Raw genomic sequence first — 20666 nt, 5'->3', positions numbered from 1 at the left:
AACAAATATTTGAAAATTACTTGCGGGAGATAGCACAATTTCTTGATCTAAATTACTCGATCAGGCAGCTATTACTTCTACGAGAAATCAAAATACCTAATTAAATATTGAACATAATTACGTTATTAAACTTTTTAATTATTATCATTAAGGCCTCTATATAAATTTGGGAAATACAGTCGGTGCGTTCACAAGGCGCGTTCACTTCTGGAACCTCTGGACTGCACTAACGTCGAGATGTTAATTTTTAAAGTGTCCGACGAACTGCAATGGTGCTCCAGGTATTTCTGTGCTACAATCATTAAAAAGCGTTTTATTAAAGAAAACAACTGGAAATTACGGTACCTTTTTGCTACTGCCACAGGCAGTAGCAACGAAAGTAGAGTCGGATTAGGCTGAGCCGCATATAAGATGGAAGGACCAGCTGTGATACGATTGAAATAATGAAATTCACTTTGAATGCACATGTAGCGCCATGCCCCAACAGCTCAACGAGGCTTGCAGAATTAGCAGTGATTGCAAAAGAAGACAATGAAGAGGCACGTGTCGTATTAATGCGCACACCATGATGCGCGGATCTTTATTAAGGCGAAAGGCTAAGATGGCTGATAGGAAGAAAAATCCGATGTCCGGCGGTACGCCGTCCGGCGTTATGGCACCAGAATTCACAGGGAATTGAACCCACGACCTTTGGTGGGACTCGAACTCAGTTGGAGATATTTCCGAACTGGCCACAGCACCAAGTCGGATTCCAGTTGACATCGCAAAGGACGAGGGTAGACCACACTACCTCTGCTGGGAGTCACACCTTCGACCTTTGGCGGGAAAAAACAGGAACTAACGCATTAGAATGATGATGTCAAGTAGTGTAATGAATGTCTCGTGAACCCGCGGGCTTTCGCCTTCATCCTCTTTAGCGTGTGCTAAAGTGTCTGTCAACTTCTTGTCTTCATCCGCTTATGCTTGTTCATTCGGCAAAGCTGTCGGCAGAAGGCGCTACATGGCCTAGACGGATCGTCAAAACGGACGCAGCTACCTACGACGAACAGTTATGTCGGCAACGATTTTTCAGAATGGTCGCGAAGAGGTCGTCAGTCGGCGTCGCGTAAAACCGGCCTACTTACAGACGCCTCATCACAGCTTACCTGTGGACATCGATGCCAGCACAGTCACGGCCGCATGTACAGTAGACTTGACATCACCTCACCGCCGCATTTGTTCCGACGCCCGGTCTAGGAGGCTTGCTTTAGTAGGGGACGCAAAGACCTGCTGCAATAGGTCAGCTGTGGGTGGCTTTTGCTGCAGATAAATGAAATCAATCTGGATCTCAAAAAGACGGCGCGAGAGAAAACCCGCTGCAAAACGAAAACTCCAAAAGCATAAAAATTAAAAAAAATCTTAGTTATATTTTATTCTTATTGTAACTTCGATAGCTCTTTCGGCGGCTTCTTGATTAGAATATATTTCGGCATACTTAAATGTTTGCATAAACATCGTGCAACGTATTGTGGAGCGTGTCATTACTTGGGATGCTAGACCCGTGTTGAGCTCATTTGAGTAAAGTTGTGCAAGTACTAATGTTGCTCAGCACTCCTGACTTCAGTGGTTTCATTAATAAGGCGAAAGTGTGAATTGGGGGGGGGGGTGCTGTCTCCTAGCGGCAAAGTCACGAATAATCCTAATAATTAAGCAAAGAAAGCATGCTATGCCAGAAATGAGTGCTCTAGAAAAATTGAAATGGTTTCACCTCCTTTTTGTGTCAACACCGATATTGTCATGTCGGTTGACTGCCAGCCAATGACGAAACTCATACCATAGCTCTAACACCTATCCTATGCTTGAAACAAGTCGCACGAAGTTGGGCCTATAGGCTCTGTTAAAGAAAGTGCGCAATGTACAATCAGCGTATTAGAGGACGATCTTGAAAACCATTCAAAGGAGAATTGTTCTGAACAGGTTGCCCTGATGCATTGAATGGAGCCGACTTGCATTTTTTAAGAAAATATTTCTCCATGTCCCGAAGCTGCGCGCTCAACGAAACGTTTGTGCATCACTGTGTCCCTGTCCAACCTCTACTGACTATCAATCGCCTATTGACATATGCTTCTCCTGCATTCACTCTTTCTCAACACAAAACCTTAACCCTATTTGTTGTTACTGTCTTGCAACTGTGCCAGTTATGCCAAGATGACGAAAGAACAAACGAATCCTTTCCAAAGTTTGCTCTGCAATAAACGAGCCTATCGACGACGGTGATATCGAGGTCTGTCACCGCGTGCCTACGCGCAACGCTGATAGGTCTCGTATCGTTTTCCAGTTCAAGTCGCGCACAAAACGTGCTTAAGAAAGCGAAGAAAACTCGACTGACGAACAATGACCTTGGCCTTCAGAACGCAACACCAGTTTACGTGAACGAACATCTTTGCCCCGCCCTCAAGAAATTACTTGCCATGGCTGTCAAAAGGAAGCATGAATACCACTGGAAAAGCGTTTGGTCATACAATGGGAAGATTGTCGCGAAAGAAGCTGATGATTCACCCATTGTTTCGATAACGATTGTAAACGATGTCAGCAAGATCTGTGCTCGTCGGGTTACCGGTACACCAAGCAGAGCGCCCTCCGACGTGCGAGGCTCTGCTGTTCTATCAACGTTCTATCAGCAACAAACATGATTCCATCGCTTTCTTCTTGGACCAATTTTCTTTCAAGTTCAGCATAATCATGTTATCGGAGACCTGGAATCAAAATGATTCGCAAATATTAAGTCAAGCGGGTACAATGCTTTCTACATAAATCGGAATAATAAACGAGGAGGTGGAGTTGCCACCTACGTTACAGATCGAAAAAAATGCGAAATGGTTTCAGAATTTACCAGAATCACCGACGACTATGAATTTCTTACTCTGGTACGCAAAGAGCAAATTATCTCCGTTATCTATCGCCCTCCGACAGGAGATATGCTGCGTTCTTTAGATTTATTCTAACAGTTCCTAGATTGCATAAGTAAGGACAACTATTACCTAGTTTGTGGTGGGGAGTTTATTTTAAATATCTTGGACCAAGATTGGTCTTTTCGTGAGTTCAACACCAGGCTCTCTTCGTACGGCTTTGTCAATTTAATTACCACTGCAACCCGAGTCACACAATGTAGCTCTACTGCGCTTGACCTTCTTATTACCGATATTGACTCTACCGTCTGCAGTGCTCGCACAGTAGCATCGGACTTAAGCGATCATTGCCCAATCTTTCTTATTTACTCCTCTCGTTCCTCGGAAAGGGATGCCAGATCTGAGCCTTTGATTATTCAGCGATTTACCCAGGACAGGCTCGTATCGTTTAAACAAGACGTCATGAACCACGATTGGTCATTTGTATTACATAAAACCAATGTAAATGATGCGTACACAGAATTCCTGCAGGCTTTTGTGCGCATTTACGCACGACATTTCCCGCTCATGACGATGAAGGTATACAAAAAGATACGGAAGCCTTCGGTGACTCAAGAACATATAAACATGATAAAAAGTGAAAATCGCCTTTATCATTCTTTTTTGCGGACGCGTTCAGAAAGAAACACTCAAACAATTTAAGAGATTTAGAAATCAGCTTAGCGTAGAGTTGCGGCGATCCAAGATAAACTATGATCAACACATTTTTGGACATATTACTCGGCAACGCCCTGATGTTGCTTGGAAGACAATTAAATGATGTTCTCGGTCGTAATACCAGTATGCCTTCTATCGAAACATTAACTGTTGGCAACCATGAACTTAAAGGCAAAGAGCTTGCAGGCTATTTTAATACTCACTTTGTTAATGTAAATGTAGCCGATAATAGCCCACCAGACATCAGCACACAATATAGCAATTTTGTTGACAGTATATTTCTCAAACCAACCAATGAACATGAAATCCAAAGCACGTTTATGATATGGCGAAATAGTAAGGCTCTAGATATCGCTAACATCCAAGTTGAACCCGTTGAACATGTTTTGCCGTTCATCACCTCCCCACTTACCTACATCTTTAACTTAGTGATGGAGACTGTAATTTTTCCCGATGCCGTGAAAAAGGCTTGGGCATCAGTAATATACAAGGGGGGAGAAAAAAACAATGCATCGAATTACAGACCAAGTCCTGTTCTACCTGTTTTATCTAAGGGGTTGGAAAAAAAACATATTTTCACGATTAACGAAATTCTTCGACCTGTAAAATGTGATAAAAGAGTCTCAACTTGGATTCCAAGCGGGAAGGTCTACAGGGAGTTATTATTTCCCTAAAAGAAACCATCCTAGGAAACATTGAACAACAATTCTATACAGTAGGTCTTTTTTTAGATTTTAGTAAGGCTTTTGATTCCATTGACCACGATGTTCTTACGACAAAGCTTACACAATACGGTATTCGCGGGAAACCTTTGGCCTTGCTTGAGTCATACCTGCGGGACCGACAGCAATGTGTTACTATTAACGATAACAAATCATCTTTTTCACCCGTCACGCACGGAGTGCTTCAGGGTAGCGTATTGGGTCCACTTTCATTCAATACTTATAATAATGACATTGTCCTGATAGACACCGAAATTAAATTTATGATGCACGCTGATGATGCCACTTTTACTGTCTGTGCTTCTAACTTAGATAAAACAATTATGAAATGCAATGAAGTTCTGGATAAGGTGTCTTTATGGTCCAAAAAGAAAAACTCAGGATTAATGCAACTAAAACGAAGGCCATCATATTCTGTGCAAAAAACAAAAAGGTTTCCTCGTCTCATCAGCTTAGCGATGAACACCAGCCTGTTGCCATTGTCAGTGACCTCAAAACTCTAGGAGTATATTTTTATTCAAATTTGAAATGAGATACTCACATCGAATTTCTTTGTCAAAAGTTGTCTGCAGTTACAAGGGTACTATCGCGCTGTCGTAGTATTCTTCCACTAGAAGGAAAGCTTCAAATTTACTACGCTCTGATTTATTCACACAAACTACTGCAACCTGGTTTGCGCTACCACAACTAAAGCTAATATAAATAAGATTGTTACCATACAAAAAATAATAATACGACAAATTTCAAATCTTGAACGCACAGCTACCACCAAAGAAGCATTTCTAGAGCATTATTGACTTCGCGTGGATAAAGTGTATGAATTTCGGTTATTGCAGTTGTTTAATTTTTCATCAACTAAAATTGTTAATTACCTCTCTTCTCTGGCATCGTTACAACGTTACTCGCCGACTGTTAAAACGCGCTGCACTGATATGTGGGCGATGCCACATTTTCGTACGAATTACAAATTTCAGTCACTGGCTCACAATGTTCTCTTAACACTTAATAAGCACGAAAATACTGCTGGATATAGTAGAAGGCAGCTTCGAAGATATGTTGTGCAATTGTGACTAAATAAATGATCCAGCGCATTGTGAGTGACCTTTCGGTTTGATACCATGTTTATGGCCTATTGTGTATTATTTATGTACAGAGTGTTTGCGATTGCTTATGTATCGTGCTGTAAGTCATATTGTTTTTTTTATTTCGTGTTTTCATGCTTACTGATTGCGTACAGTGCACTTGAAGATGAATTTCAACTTTGTGTCTTTTCGTTACCTGTTCTCAACTTTGTTTCTTTCAATACTTAATTTGCTGATCTTTGGCGTATCTCGTAAAACTGATTTCTTAAACTGATACAGTGTTTGATTCCACTGCTTGCGATTATACCTGGTTTTTTTATGTGACTTGTGCGCTATGCCTAGTAACGGCTTCCTGCGCCTTTTGTCCAGCCTTTAGCCGGGAAGTCGTCCAGATGCTTCTGGGAAATAAAATTGAATTGAATTGAATTGAAGTGTATTGCAAATTTTAAGAAACTTCTGCAATAAGCTCGCGAGGAATTTCGTATTGGTACCTTTTTTCGCATTGTTGCACATCTGAATGAAACCCTAGAAGTTTTCGGTATTGTATTGCGAAACAAAGGCACATATGAAAAATGGAGTATAAGCATGTTCAATATAATTTGCTGAATATTTTTCGGCACATTAGCACAAGGAGAGTTATGCAGGAAATTGACTGGGTATAGCTTGTCTCTCTAGCAAGTATACCCGTTGTAAGAAATAAAAGGGAATTTTTTAATACTGGGAGGCTAATAATGAGGAGGTGCTGCTCTTGATATCCTTTTTATCATTCACAAAAAACTGTTGCGATAAAAACTGCTTTGGTAGAGTTATGTTGTGCGCAGCAAACAAAGGTGGCCTCTGTAACAATTTTCTATACAGAAGTTCTAGGAAGCTAGCTGTCTTAGGTATGTATGATCGTAGTACAGAATGCGTCCATTTTTACTGACTAATGGGATATTCAGCTCTACATTATTGTATTGTGTATTGTATTGCTGTTCGATAGGTTGCTAATAAAACAGTGATTAAACCACATTTTCGCACCTACTTATGTTTTGCCTGAGCGAAACAAGCGTATGGCATGGCATGCTGGCTCGCGCGTTCTGAACATAAAAATTTAACTTTTCACACAGATGCATTGCACATATGTTGCAAGAAAATTAGAAGCTGAAGGGTGTTGTAAAAACATCTCAAAGAGGAAAACAATCTGAAAAAAAAAAAATTAATGCAGGCGGCGTTAGTTTCCGTTGACGCCTGCAGAGAAAGTAAAAAAAGAAACAAAACAAGACGTTGACATGGAAGCAGGCTACATTTTTTTCGTTTGTTTCTTCCCTCTCGGTATTCGGTCTACCAAGCACCAGGAGAGAAATGGGCGCTCGTGATGCATCTACCATTTACCTAGGGGGTATGGCAGCTGGCCCAGCCATGCCCGTATTATCTCCGCCTACGCAATGGAGCCGATGCGAAGGGCGGGGGCTAATATGCGACATAGTGGCGGGTCGCCTGTTTGCACGAGAGAATCGTGCGTGTGATTGTCGCCAGGTAGTTAGACCATCGCACTGTTGTGCCCAGAGATCCCTTTTCTTTTATTGAAGCCGCCCGAGATGAGGCGATACGGGCACCTAACTACCTACCTACCTACATCAAAGTGCTTAGTATGAGGCAAAGAATACTTTGCCGTAAAATAAATCCGAGTAGCTCGGCTGGAAATGAAATGAGGTTTATCGTCAAGCAGAACGTATGCATCCCCGTACCCTGACAAGTTTGCGTAACGTTCTTTAATATCTTGTATAACGTTGTCGCGGCACTTCCCATCACTGACGTAATTTCGCCTTCAGAAGAAAGTGCGCAGTATTTTTTCCCCCGTCATGTTTATAATACTGCGTACGTCTACGAACAGTCAACTGAAATTACTGCTCACAGTATGCACGTGCTTTAAAATCTGTATACGTGAACACCGTAAAGGTTGATGAGAACGTAAGTGAGACGTAGGGAGTGTTGGGATTCGTTCCGTTAAAGATTGGTCACCAATTAGCCCAAGATGCACCCATCCCACGTGTAGGTTAGCGAACTAGACTTAGCCTGGCTGACCTCCCTGCATTTCCTTCCTTCCTTCTCTCTCTCTCTCTCGTCTCTTTCATTAAAAGCTCCCGTCGTTGTGGCTTACAGGCTATGGCGTCGCCCTATCAAGCACGAGATAGCGCGAGCGAATCCCGGCAGCGACGGCCGCATTTCAACGGAGGCGAAAGGCAAATTCACCCGCGTACCGTGCATTGGCGCCTGTTAAAGAACCGCAGGTTATCAAAATTAACCAACAGCACCCCACCGCCACGCGCCTCATAATCAGATCGTGATTGTGGCACGTAAAGCCCCAGAATTTTTAGTTTTGTATTTCGCTCAAGGAATGCTCGTCGTCTTTCTTTAATGAAGGCGAAGAAGACGCCTTTAGGATCGTAGGGTTTCAAGCGTACCATAACAAGCGCTTAATGATGGCCGCCTTGGTTAAGTTCACGACGACGAGGAGAAATTTGACTTATCTAGAGGTTAGCCTCAACTTGTACGACCTTACCTGCAGCTGTGCTCTGAGTAAAGAGAACAGGAAACGAATGCGCTATAGAAGACGGTGATTACAATATAGAGGTGTGATGAATGGTGGTTAATGAGAGATCAGCGCACTTGGGTTGGTGGCTAGTGTCGTGTAATAATTCTACCAGGGTTCATACTCTTAGTGTAGCCCCATCTAAGGTCGCGTTAAAGATCCAGAATAAAGTCCATCGAGGCTGATCTCCCTTTGCTGGTTGCTAGGGAGGAGGCCCTAGTGTGCCACTCTGCCATATATATTTGCCAGAGGCAGAATATTTTCGCTAGTACTGCGGCACGTAGCAGTGGTCGCAGTTTGGGCAGCTTTCACGTTTCAAGTTTGAGGTTTCAAGTTTCAAGCTTCAGTTTCAAGTTTGTTTTGATGCAGCTCGGACATACTAGGGTTGCTTCAAGGAGTAGCAGCGGAATGTCGAAAATTAAACCTTCAGGCATACCAATGCGTTAAGGACACATAGATGTTCCTGGAAGTAATCGCGTTAGACGATTCATAATAAAACATCGTGTTATGTTTGAAATACATACTATAACTGAGGTCCCTCTGTCTATGTGCGCGATGTAAGTGATGTTTGCAATGGAATACCATCTAGCCCGTGCCCAAACCCTGCTTGAGTTCTTATGGTGTCTCCATTTCGTAGCATTTTATATTAGTTCCCTACGTTTATTTTACGATCCCTTGCACGGTGTACCGAAGGAAAGAGAATAGCTGTCACGGATGAAGAGTGCATTATTTTTGTGTTTAGGCCCACTTTGTCTTATCAATGGTAGCGATCTGGAAAGGTGGTCGTATTATATCACTCATGTTGTTGCATTATCGTTTTCACACACACTCGACGCGAATATCAATCCAGCGATCGTCATGGCAATTAGTCTAATAATTGTAAGAAACCTTTTAAATCGTTGTTATGCAAGGCAAGTGAAAGCAGCTTTTCTTTCTAACAGTACGCGACTGAGCGCGCTGACGCACCGTCGCACCTTTCTGATTAGTGTTTTCGCATTTTCGTACACACCGTAGCTGAACTTGGTGCCATCAAGGAGTCATAGAATAAGTTCAACTCTATTTTATTCCTAGAGCCATTCTGTAAATTAAATAAATGACACAAAAAAGGCATTAGAACACGACGGAACTAAAAGTAAAATTAGGCGCTATTTAGGTGTACTGTCACATATATGGGAGTAAACATTCAGGGATGGACAGTTTTGGGGCAAAAAACCCACGAAAATTTCGAAACAGGCAAATTTTTGTTTACAGTGTAGATCGTGTGGGGCGCGTGATAAGTGTCTGTGTCTTGCTGATGGCCGGGAAGGCACGTGATCGCTTTGCTAAAACGCAATGCACAAGCGAAACAGTAATACAACGTTTAATTATCCGCTGTACGAGACCTTTGTTTCGAACAAAGTCTATAATGTGCATTTATCTGCAAAATGTTTTCAAATTCCGCTCTGTGAAAGCCGGTCAGAGCGTTCTTTCTCGATAAATGAAGAAATCATAAAAAAAGTAAATAAGAACGAAAGAAAGACAGATGATTTTTGAAGTTCTACACCTTGCACCATAAATGAAAATGGAGACATTATAGTCTAATAATACTGATTACTAGTGCCATACTAGTATCATGGGTTCTAATGCGCAAAGACGAGAAGTGACATCATTATGGCCATGAACGATCAGTAAATTTGGCGCTCGAAGTACGGCAGAAAGATCGAGCTATTCGCAGCTACAAAATTTATGGCAGCGTCAAGTACCATGAGTTAGCGTCAATTTATGAGGCTGCCGCACAGTTAACCTTGCACAATGCTCTGAACGAACCTACGGAGCTCGAGAAGCTATGCCCATTCATCCAAACTGAAAAATTGCCCGATTGTGTGCTGTTGCCAAGGGAGCGCGAGCGCTGCTTTCAGAACCCTCCCAGAATAGCCAGCGGAGTTTACTCAGCCCCGAACGCTCCTCGGTAGTTTTTCAACTCGCGCACTGTTCTATATTAAACCGAAGTAGACATGGCTAAGTTCAAGCTCAACGACATGCCGCAGGAGTATTTCCAATATATGCTCGACATCATGCACAAGGAAGGACACCACTATTTCTATCACGTAAGCTGTACAGATGCTTGCTTCTCCCTTATTCCGTCTGTCATTTTCCCTTACCCCCCCCCCGTGCAGGGTAGCAAACCGGAATCTCATCCAGTTAACATCACTTCCTTTCTCATCGCGTTTACCTCTCCCTCTCTCTCTCTCTCTCTCTACAAACAGGCATGAAGAAAAATTGAGGAGGCGAACGATAACAGCGATGCGCTGTACGTTAAAGAATGTGGAAAATGGAAAGCAAGGTTCATTGCAGAAGAACCTAAGGTATACGATCCTATAGCACACACTGGGAGGCGGACACATAAAAGTTTATTAGATAGTTAAACCTTCGATCAATTATAGTGCCAGAGTAAACACCCAACGGACTGGAATTCATCTAGCTGCTGCAATAGCTATAGGGCCGAAGGAGCCGGTTAAGGAGGTCTGTTACGCTTGAAACAGTATATGCGTGTTTACTTATGTTACTGTGGTATAGGAGGTGACGTTTCCTTTAAAGGCGTTTAAGCGATTTATTTTTAATATATGTATGTAAAAAGCAGTAGCCGGCGCCAATCAAAGGCGACAGCATCTGCTAAGCACCATATAATTATATAAGCGGAAGCTCGGGGATGTGATCGTTCATCTGCTGTTCAAGTCGATATTTCAGTTCAAACACAATGAAGGTGCATTAAATGTGGTCGATCTCGGAGGCAACGTGCTGGGACTCTCATCGTATCCGCTAACTACCATGTGCACGCATCTTCTCCTTAGATGTTGTTCGGAGGTTACTGTTAAAGGAAAATTGAACAATTATAGGCTCTGCGGAATGGCTAAGATTGCCTAAGCGGTATTTACCACTGATTTGTTACCGATTAACCAAGAAGCGACAATCTGGTGCAGCTGCATCCTTTAGTGCAATGCCATAAACCCAAATGCCATGGGCCCAATTGTTTCCATCGTCAATGTATGCAGCGCACAATCTCAAGCAACGTTTAGGTTGAGCACCCCGCCATTCACACTATAGGTCAAAATGCAAGCGGCTGTTCATTCAAGTAGGCATGGTTAGACGTCGACGGAGCGTTTGGACGATAAAGAAGGCGACGTTTGATGTTTGCCCTCGAAAAGAACTGCGAAGAGTGGTGTACGCACCGATAAGTACAACGCGAAAGATGGCTGGTAAGTTGACTACCATTTGATCGTCTGATTCCGGCCTCATTGGCCTAACGAAAAACTGCCACTTGTGCGCATCCGACGGTCTGCAAAGTGTGGCATGGTATGTATGCTAAGAATGCTTCGCGTAAAGACTCGCCGCCACATCTGGTATTGATCGATGTCGCACACGTGGACGCAGCTTGCGTTTTGATGTCGCGAGCATGTCCTGTACAAACAGTTTCAGCAGAACGCCAAGAAAACATCTAAGTTTGCTTGGTCAGAAGAGCCGAGTCGGAGAGCCAGAGGTTGGCGCTCACAAAGAAAGGATCTGGTGGGAATGAAACATCGTTGATAGCGCAGCCGTGTTCTCACGCTCTTCGCGCCTATATTCTGATATAAAGCTTCTTTTCTTTGTCTGCTTGTCGTGCTTGAATTTTGTGTGCGCGTTAAGCGGCAGACAGTCAGCGGCCGTCTCGCTTTGGCTTAATGCGATACTTCCCTAGCGAGCCCTCGTGGACTTTGCTGACCGCATATCTTGTGCTGCTGGCCGCTCCTACTGCTAAAGCTTCTGCTTTCTCGCCGAACAGTTCACTGGAAGAAAATGGACAGCGGTCTCCCAGCATAATAAAGCGTGAAGGTGAAAAAAAGAAAGAAAAAACACCGCACGCGTAACGGCTTCTGCCGATGAGCTCTTTGAGACGATCGCTGAACGTGTCATAACTCGTAGCACCACGTGCACGCGAGAGCACGTGCAAGCAGTAGCGCGTGGAATGCACAAGCGCGACGTTTCCACCACACGCACGCGCTCTCGCGCGATAGCTTTCGTGCATACGAGGGTTCACGTACGCCGTCAAAATAAGTTTCACCCTCAGAAGTGAACGAGGGTGCTAATCGGTTTATGTCTCGTCACCTCACACCCCCGGTAAATTAATCTATACCCCTGAAGGTAAATAAGGGTGTAAATCTGCCTAACACTGTTGCACCCGTGATAAAGTAACTTACACCATTAAAAGTAAATAAGGATGTTAATCGGTTTTTAACTCACACCCTTACGCCCGAAGGGTGCGATGATGCGAGTTGCAGACCAATTTACACATTGCGTTTAAAGGCGTAAATTATTTTTACTGCGTGCTACGGTTGGTGGTGGCGCGGTGACCGTTGCCTTCGCCGCTCTGGCTGACAATTGCGAGGCGCGTTCATCACTGACTTCCGATGCACGCATCTCTAACGCAACTGCGCCCTGTGGCCTTCCCGGTTTAGCGAAGCTTCGCCACCCTCGAATCACAGCAGTGCGTGGGGTCTGCATGATATACTTTTAAAGCGAAGCGGTTAAGAATAAAACCCCTTAAACTTCGTAAAGTAGCGCCACGCTTTGAAGAATGACGCCTCCACCTCGGGCGCTCTAGCCGACGCCGCGTCGCATCGCTATTGGCCTAATAGCATCACGTGGACCCCTGCGTCGTGCTTCAGCGCCATTTTCACTCGAGAAGCGTCAACGGCGTGGAGGAAGGAGACTGAGGAGAGGCCCTACCCCCTCCGCGCGCTTGCAGAAAAGTGTGAAGGCAATGACGTAGTAGGTTGTCGTTTGTTTTGCTTTTTTTATTTCTTTGCTGCAGTGGCTCCGCCTATCGGGCTACAATGGCGGCTTTGTAGTTGTTCTGCGCGCTCACACGTGTTGCTCCGTAGGTTTCGTACCCTGGCAAAGGCGCCGTGCGGGCAGGCTTGCGTTGCTCTCCGTGTTTTGTTGCGCTTCGTTACCTGGACCATGCTTTACCGGATGTTGTTGTGGCCAGGTGGGACAAGAGCGACTAAAGTTTGTGAAATGAACCCGCATGCAACGCCATGCGCAATGTACCTCGCCACGACAATGGCAACGGGACAAGGAATACTCGCGGGAAATTTTGCCCTCTTTGGCGGAATCATGCTAACGTGTTAACGATTGTTTAGTATTGCTGCAGAGCGCTCGGGTCCGAGCTGCACGGTTGCGCGCAGCGCGGCGTGGTTTCGCGAGAAATGTAAACAAGAGAGGAGAGCTGGCCCGATAGGCGGAGCAACGCTATGAGCAACGCTAACTTCCGGCTTCACTCTCACTTCACAAAGACTGACGTCAGGGCCTCTCCTGAGTTTCCTTCCTCCGTGGTCAACGGAGTGGCGAGCAGCGCATGTTGGCGCCATTGCTACGCTCGAGTGGTGTAGGCGGCGCCATGGTCGAGGAGGGAGCTTGAAGGGGAGGAGAAATGAGGAGGCCTGAAGGCGGAGGAGGAGAGTGCCGCTACTTTACGAAGTTTAAGGGGCTTTAGTGAAGGAGAGTTCTGCGAGTGCTTTCGTGAGATGGTGGCATGTGGCGGCACGCTTGCTAACTAACAGAATTGAGACAGAGACGCGGCCTTCGACACCCAATTAGCTGTAAAGCGCCAACAGTTATGGAATGGAAAGTAACTAAGAGTTATGAAAAGTAACCTCGAGAGATGGAATAACGGTCCCTTTGAGTATACATCACTTGAATAGAAGAGGACATCATTGTATTTTTGTTTCAGCCAGCGATTCGCAGTTCGCATTTTTCACGTCGCGCTCGATCGTCTTCTGTGGAGGTCAGCCAAGGAGGGGACAAACCGACGCCCCATTTTGCACTTGTCGCGCCTCAGCCTTTTGCGCTTCAGTGGGGCGGCTCCTAGATACCGAAATACATGGAAACAAAGAAACGATTTTTTACTGGCAAGCTCTGCACCAAACTTCATTAGGCTTGCGGAATTTCGAAGAAAACATTAAAATGTAGTGGCTGCTGGAAACAGAGCTTTTATTCAGGCCGTTTAGTTTTACAAAGGTTGTTGAAAAATTCAAAATTAAAAGAAAGAGGAGTCATAGTATCAGAACTACAGCTCTGCAACTCAGCAACGGAAAGCGATATCACAATTCTGTAAACTGCATACGATTTATGTATTTCAGGCCGCTCTGATGAATACCAATCATTCATATCCTGACAGATTTTCGCAAAACTTTTGTAAACAGTGTAACGATTTACCGTAACATTTATAGATTACAATTGTCCGCTTCAGGAGTTCTAGCAGGTTTAGTTAAGATGTCTGTTTTTGATGCTGAGTTACGCATTTCTAAACACTGCGCTTCAGTTTTCTTAATGTGCTCGTTCTTGGAAACTTTCGTAAAAAAAAAAAAATAAACGCCAAGCCTTATGGAAGAAATACTTCGGCTCTGAGCTCACTTGCTGTGATGGTATTCATCATCATCAGACAGTAGGAGACCATCGAGCACAGTTCAGTGAAAAATGTCCACAAGCAGCTAGACAAAAAGGACGGAACACAGCGCTTTACCCCATCCTTATTTAGTTAAGCGTGCTTAGTTTGATTTGAATTGTGCACGGTGACATACCAAATAGCCAACCAGTCTGTTCTTTCGAGTGAAGGTCGTATTATTTCCACTTGCCTGCGGTATTGCCAAAAAATTGCGTGCGCCAACTTTGTGGAACTGAACAAGAACACAGTGGTTATAGGCCAGTTTGTCATGAGAAGTGGTGCGGTAGTGTAAAAAGGTAATATTTTAAAGACAAAGTTATGAAATGTAATATTTAAAAATAAGTATAATTGTAGGATAGTGCAGGGTAGGACACCTAATCCGTAAGGGCATAGCGGGCAACATTGACGAATTCTACAGCATTAATGAGAGGGTAGCAGTAGTCGCAATATAGCAGGAGGTATAAAATAAAAGTAGTACAAGCCTACGCTTCAACCTCCAGTCACGATGATGAACTAGAACAGTTTTATGAAGATGTTGAATTACAATTAAGAATGGTGCAAGCTCAGTATGCCGTAGTCATGTGCGAGTTCAATGCAAAAGTGGGGAAAAAGCAGGCTGGTGAGGAAGCAATGGGCAACCACGGTATCGATTCTAGGGACAATGGAAATGAAGGCAGAATTCGCGTAAAGGAATAAATTCGGAATAATTTATACCATCTTCAGGAAGCGTAGCAACAGGAAGATGACCTGAAAAAGCCCTAATAGTGAAACAAGAAATCAAACAGATTTCATACTTTGTGCCAATCCCAGCACAGTGCAGGATGTTTAAGTGTTAGGTAGAGTAAAATGCAGAGGTCAATGTTACTGATGTCTAGCGTTTCTCTCTATATCAAGAGGGAAAGTAAAATTGGTCAAGAAGGAACACGCCAACCTAGATGCAGTAAGGGTACAAGCAGACAAATTCAGGCTGGTATTCGCAAACAAATATGCAGCCTTCGAACAGAGGGATGAAAAGGACACAGAGGTAAAGAACAAAATATTAAATACACTGTCTTCAGAAGCATCAATCAGAGTGGGAGGTAAGGCACTAAGGCAACCAGTGGGAAAGCTCGCCCTAGTAAGAAAGTACCTAACAAAGAATGCAAAAATTGCGAATGTGTCCAACTCAAGAGATCAAATAGAATTCGCAGAACCATCTAAACTGCTCAACAAGGAGAAGGTAAGGGATATTCAAAATTATAACGTGGGAAAGAATGATGGAGCCGTAAAAGATGGACGCAGCATGAAATCAGTGAGAAGAAAACTTGGCCTAGGACAAGCCAAGCTGTAATAACTGAACGATAAGCAAGGTAATATCATCAGTAATTTAGAGGATGTAGTAAAGGCAGTGGCAGTATTCTATACTGACCTGTAAAGTAGCCAGAGGAGCCACGCTACCTTCATTCGAAGCAGCAGTGAACAATGTAGATAGGCTAATTCTATAACTAACGCTAAAGTTAGAAGAGCCTCCCAAGATACGACACGGGGAAGAGCAGCAATAATGATGGAATAACAGTCAATTTAATGAAAGATGGACATATCACGCTTTAAAAGCTTGCGGACCATTGTATACAATATCACACGACTTCAAATGCTCCAGAGAACTGGAAGGACGCCAACATTGTACTAATCCACAAAGTGGGAGATATTAACGAATTCAAAAGTTTTTATAGATCCATTAGCTTACTTTCAGTAATGTATAATATATTCGCCAAGATAGTTTACAAAAGAATAAGGGCAGCGCTTGACTTCAGTCAACCAAGAGAACAGGCTGGGCTCAGGAAAGGATACTCTACAATGGAACACATCCATGTCATCAATCAGGTAATCGAGAAATCTGCACAGTTCAATCAACATCTCTATATAGCTTTCACAAGTTATGAAACGACATTTTATTCGGTAGACACCAGCACTCCTAGAGGCACTATAGATAATCAAGGAGTACTCAAGACATACGTGAATACATTGGGAAATACTTAAAGATTCCACAGATAGGTTGGTTATCCACAAGAAGACTAGAAAGATACGTATAAAGAAAGGGGTCAAGCAAGGAGACATAATCTCTCCAATGCTACTCACTGCATGCTTGGAAGAAGTATCCAAGTAGTAAAACAATAAAGGGGGCTAGTTTGTGGACGTTCACGATTATACTGCGCTTAATGTTACTCTGACGATTTTAGGTACGCACGTATCTCCACGCCCCGACCTTCACTTGAAATCGTCAGTGTAACGCCAAGCGCAACATAATCATGAAGAATTATTGAAGCTAATAAACTGGGAAGGCTTAGGAGTGAGGATCAACGGAGAATATTTCAGCAACCTTCGGTTTGCAGATGACATTGTGCTGTTCAGCAACACTGGGGACGAATTACAACGAACACTTGAGGACCTTAACAGAGAAAGTCCAAGAGTGGGGTGGAAAAGTGTGTTCTGTTTCACATGCAGAAGACAAAGATAATGAACAATGACCTGAAAAGGGAAGAAGAGCACAAGATGGCCAGTCAGCCTTTACACTGGTGGGCAACATTGTGAAGCTATGAAGGGAGAGCTGTGGGCGCGTGGCTGCTGCACTTGTGTTACGCGGCAAGTAGTCCGGCAGAGTTGACAGTGAGTTGGTTGCTCGCAACAGATGTTCAATAGACGCAGGTTCCAGTTGCGACGGTTTCGCGTTTAAAATAAAATATATAAAATATCACTATCATTAAGCGCATTTTAGTGCGGCTATGCGCGGAAACGTATTGTTCAACAACAACAAAAAAAGAAAGAGGATGTCACAAACTACAATAACTGCCAGAAAACAGGCTAAGCTACAGGGTAGTAATTGAAATTACAGAAAAATTCCTTCTCTTTTATCCAGGTATGGTCGCGCTTCCCCTGTGTCCATTTATTATCTGGCGTGGCGGGGTCTCTATAGCGTGGATGCCATCGGAGAACCCGTAGACCTCCATCGAGCCGATCTTGTGAACAACGGGCGTGGGCAACGCGCAACTGATGCAGCATTTATCGTTTCCAAATAAATCCTGCTAATAAATAAACAAAGTTTGCTTTACAAACAAATAAACAAGCTTTCCCGCTATGCATCGCAAAAGATCTCTAAATTCAGCGGCGAAACTGCTAGGCAGGCAACATTGGTCACTGCGTGTTGGCACGCATCTCCATCTAAATTACTACACAGCTTTAGTACTGCGCCATGACGATGCGTACGCAGCACGCAAGCGCTTTGAATGCGTACGCAGCACGCAAGCACGCAGGAACGCGTGTTCCGTCAGGGCTTTAAGTACTGCGAAATTCCTACGTACGTAAGCGGGCGAGTGTTGCTAGACGCTGGGCGCGTGGGAACGCGTTGGCCGCGTCCACCCATACGCCCAACCATCGGTCGAACTATCGACGCTGTTGATCTCGCCAAGGTCATGTTGCATGTGGGCTCGTTCACGTAACGCAGAACTATATTTAGGTCTTTAAGGGACTAGTCTTATTACCGTCAATACAGGAATCATATCGAGAAAAATAAGAACCGAGTACTCGCTTTCTGACGCTGGCACGGTCATTTGCAATGAAGTGCGCCAACAGGAGGCCGAGCCTTTCGCGCGAACAGCGTACACTGAATACTTTCTCAAAAACAAAGTTCATATTTTTTTGCTATGAATTCCCAACGTGCTGGATCCGGAAATGGCTTCGGTGCGTTCACTTCTCACAGCAAAGCCAAATCGTACGCCATTCAAAAGTACAGCCTTCCTTGGTCGCCTTCAACGCCGACATTTTGCGAAACTTGTCGTGACTGACGGAAGGATGGCGCAAAGGGGGAGCGAAAACAATAAGGCTTTATTTAGGCATCAACTTAACAGCGGTGGACGAACTGCCCGGTTCTACGTAACAGGAATGAAAGCGCGTGCCAGCTTGAACGCCGGAGCTTTTCATCATCATCATCATCATCATCATCATCATCAGCAGCAGCAGCAGCAGCAGCAGCAGCAGCAGCAGCAGCAGCAGCAGCAGCTTGATTACGTCCACTGCAGGGCGAGGGCCTCTCCTATGCTTCTCTAACTACCCCGGTCATGTACTAATTGTGGCCATGTTGTCCCTGCAAACTTCTTAATCTCATCCGCCCACCTAACTTTCTGCCACCATCTGCTACGCTTCCCTTCCCTTGGAATCCAGACTGTAACCCTTAATGACCATCGGTTAACTTCCCTCCTCATTACATGTCCAGCCCATGCCCATTTCTTTTTCTTGATTTCAACTATGATATCAGTAACTCGCGTTTGTTCCCTCACCCAATCTGCTCTTTTCTCATCCCTTAACGTTACACCTATCATTCTTCTTCCCATAGCTCGTTGAGTCGTCCTCAATTTAAGTGGAACCCTTTTCGTAAGCCTCCAGGTTTCTGCCCCGTACTTGATTACTGGTAAGACACAGGTGTTATATACTTTTCTCTTAAGGGATAATGGCAACCTGCTGTTTATCATCTGAGAATGCCTGCCAAATGCACCCCATCCCATTCCCATCCTTCTGATTATTTTAGTCTCATGATCCGGATCCGCAGTCATTACCTGTCCTAAGTAGATGTATTCCTTTACCACTTCCAGTGCCTCACTACCTATCGTAAACTGCTGTTCTCTTCCGAGAGTGTTAAACATAATTTCAGTTTTCTGCAGACCACCCCTTCGGCTTTGCCTCTCCAGGTGAGCGAGTATGCGTTGCAGTTGGTCCCCTGAGTTACTAAGCAAGGCACTATCATCAGCGAATCGCAAGTTAGCAAGGTATTCTTCATTAACACTTATCCCCCATTCTTCCCAATCAAGGTCTCTGAACACCTGTTAACACCCTGTGAATAGCATTGGAGAGATCGTATCTCCCTACCTGACGTCTTTCTTTATTGGGATTTTGTTGCTTTCTTTATGGAGGACTACGGTGGCTGTGGAGCCGCTATGGAAATCGCTCAGTATTTTTACATGCGGCTCGTCTATACCCTGATTCGACAATGCCTCCATGACTGCTGAGGTTTCGACTGAATCAAACGGTTTCTCGTAATCAATGAAAGCTATATATAACGGTTGCTTATATTCCGCACGTTTCTCTATCACCTGATTGATAGTGTGAATATGGTCTATTGTTGAGTAGCCATTACGGAATCCTGCCTGGTCCTTTGCTTGACGGAAGTCTAAGGTGTTCCTGACTCTATTTCCAATTACTCGCGTTACTGCGTGATTTTCCTTATTTTTATGCGAAGCATATTACGAGAGCTTAACCCAGCTCCTCAGGCGCGGCGGTGTCGCCTTCAATACCACGTGACACCGTGACGTCACGACAGAGGAGAAACGAGGCTCCAACTCGCGCCGTCGCCCCCCGCATCGGACGCGGTGAGCGTCGAGCATCGCAGCGTTCGGCGCGACAACGATTTATTCATGAAGTGCAACGCCGCAGACACCGACACCGACGACACCGGCTTTTCTGCGACACGAGCTCCTTAACGCTGTCGCGTTAAAATAAAGGCTAGTATGCTTCGCATCCTGGGCGTAACCTTAGCTAAGCCACAGCCATTTTTTATGCGAAGCATATTACGAGAGCTCAACCCAGCTCCTCAGGCGCGGCGGTGTCGCCTTGAAACCACGTGACACCGTGACGTCACGACAGAGGAGAAGTGGCTTTGGCTCAACTCTTGCAAGATGGGCTGGGTGGGAATCGAACCAGGGTCTCCGGAGTGTGAGACGGAGACGCTATCACTGAGCCACGAGTACGATGCTTCAAAGCGGTACAAAGGCGCCTCTAGTGAATGCGGTGTTGCCTTAGAAACGAGCTGTTTCTAAGGCTCAGGCGTGCGTCGCTTGCTCAGGCACACATTTCGTTGCCGCGCCGAACGCTGCGTTGCTCGACGCTCACCGCGTCCAATGCGGGGCGTCCAAGGCGAAGCAGAGTAACGCATGAGTTGTTTCTTCGTCTAGCCGAACCAAATATAGCCAAGCAACAGCAGTTCACCAAGCTAAACAGTGGTTCAACAACTAAAATAAAGGCTAGTATGCTTCGCATCCTGGGCTTAACCTTACCTAAGCCACAGCCATTGTTTTTTTCTCCTCTTCTTTAACCTTTTATTACCTTAATCCCTTTCCCCAGCACAGGGTAGCCAGCCGGAACTTACACTGGCTAACCTCCCTGGCTTTCCTCCTCTTTGTCTCTCTCTCC

General features: G+C 44.6%; 1 protein-coding gene and 1 long non-coding RNA gene across 3 annotated transcripts in view; one reads left to right on the top strand and one right to left on the bottom strand.

Moving 5' to 3' along the window:
- Positions 1–20666, bottom strand: part of LOC139049879 (uncharacterized) — a 225462-nt gene that overhangs the window by 76624 nt on the left and 128172 nt on the right. The window contains exon 2 of the long non-coding RNA XR_011508649.1: positions 1146–1299. This is a non-coding gene — a long non-coding RNA (uncharacterized lncRNA). The remainder of the gene's footprint in view (positions 1–1145; positions 1300–20666) is intronic.
- Positions 9854–20666, top strand: part of LOC139049874 (uncharacterized) — a 58790-nt gene continuing 47977 nt past the window's right edge. The window contains exon 1 of one of the 2 annotated variants that reach the window (XM_070525731.1): positions 9854–10071. In XM_070525731.1, coding sequence (XP_070381832.1) covers positions 9979–10071 — 93 coding nt within the window. In that variant the 5' untranslated portion in view covers positions 9854–9978. The remainder of the gene's footprint in view (positions 10072–20666) is intronic. The other variant, XM_070525730.1, reaches the window with a different exon arrangement.

Source organism: Dermacentor albipictus, chromosome 9, assembly GCF_038994185.2.
Source record: "Dermacentor albipictus isolate Rhodes 1998 colony chromosome 9, USDA_Dalb.pri_finalv2, whole genome shotgun sequence".
In the NCBI taxonomy this organism is placed as follows: Eukaryota; Metazoa; Arthropoda; class Arachnida; order Ixodida; family Ixodidae; genus Dermacentor; species Dermacentor albipictus.
This window is presented reverse-complemented; position numbering and strand designations above follow the sequence as displayed.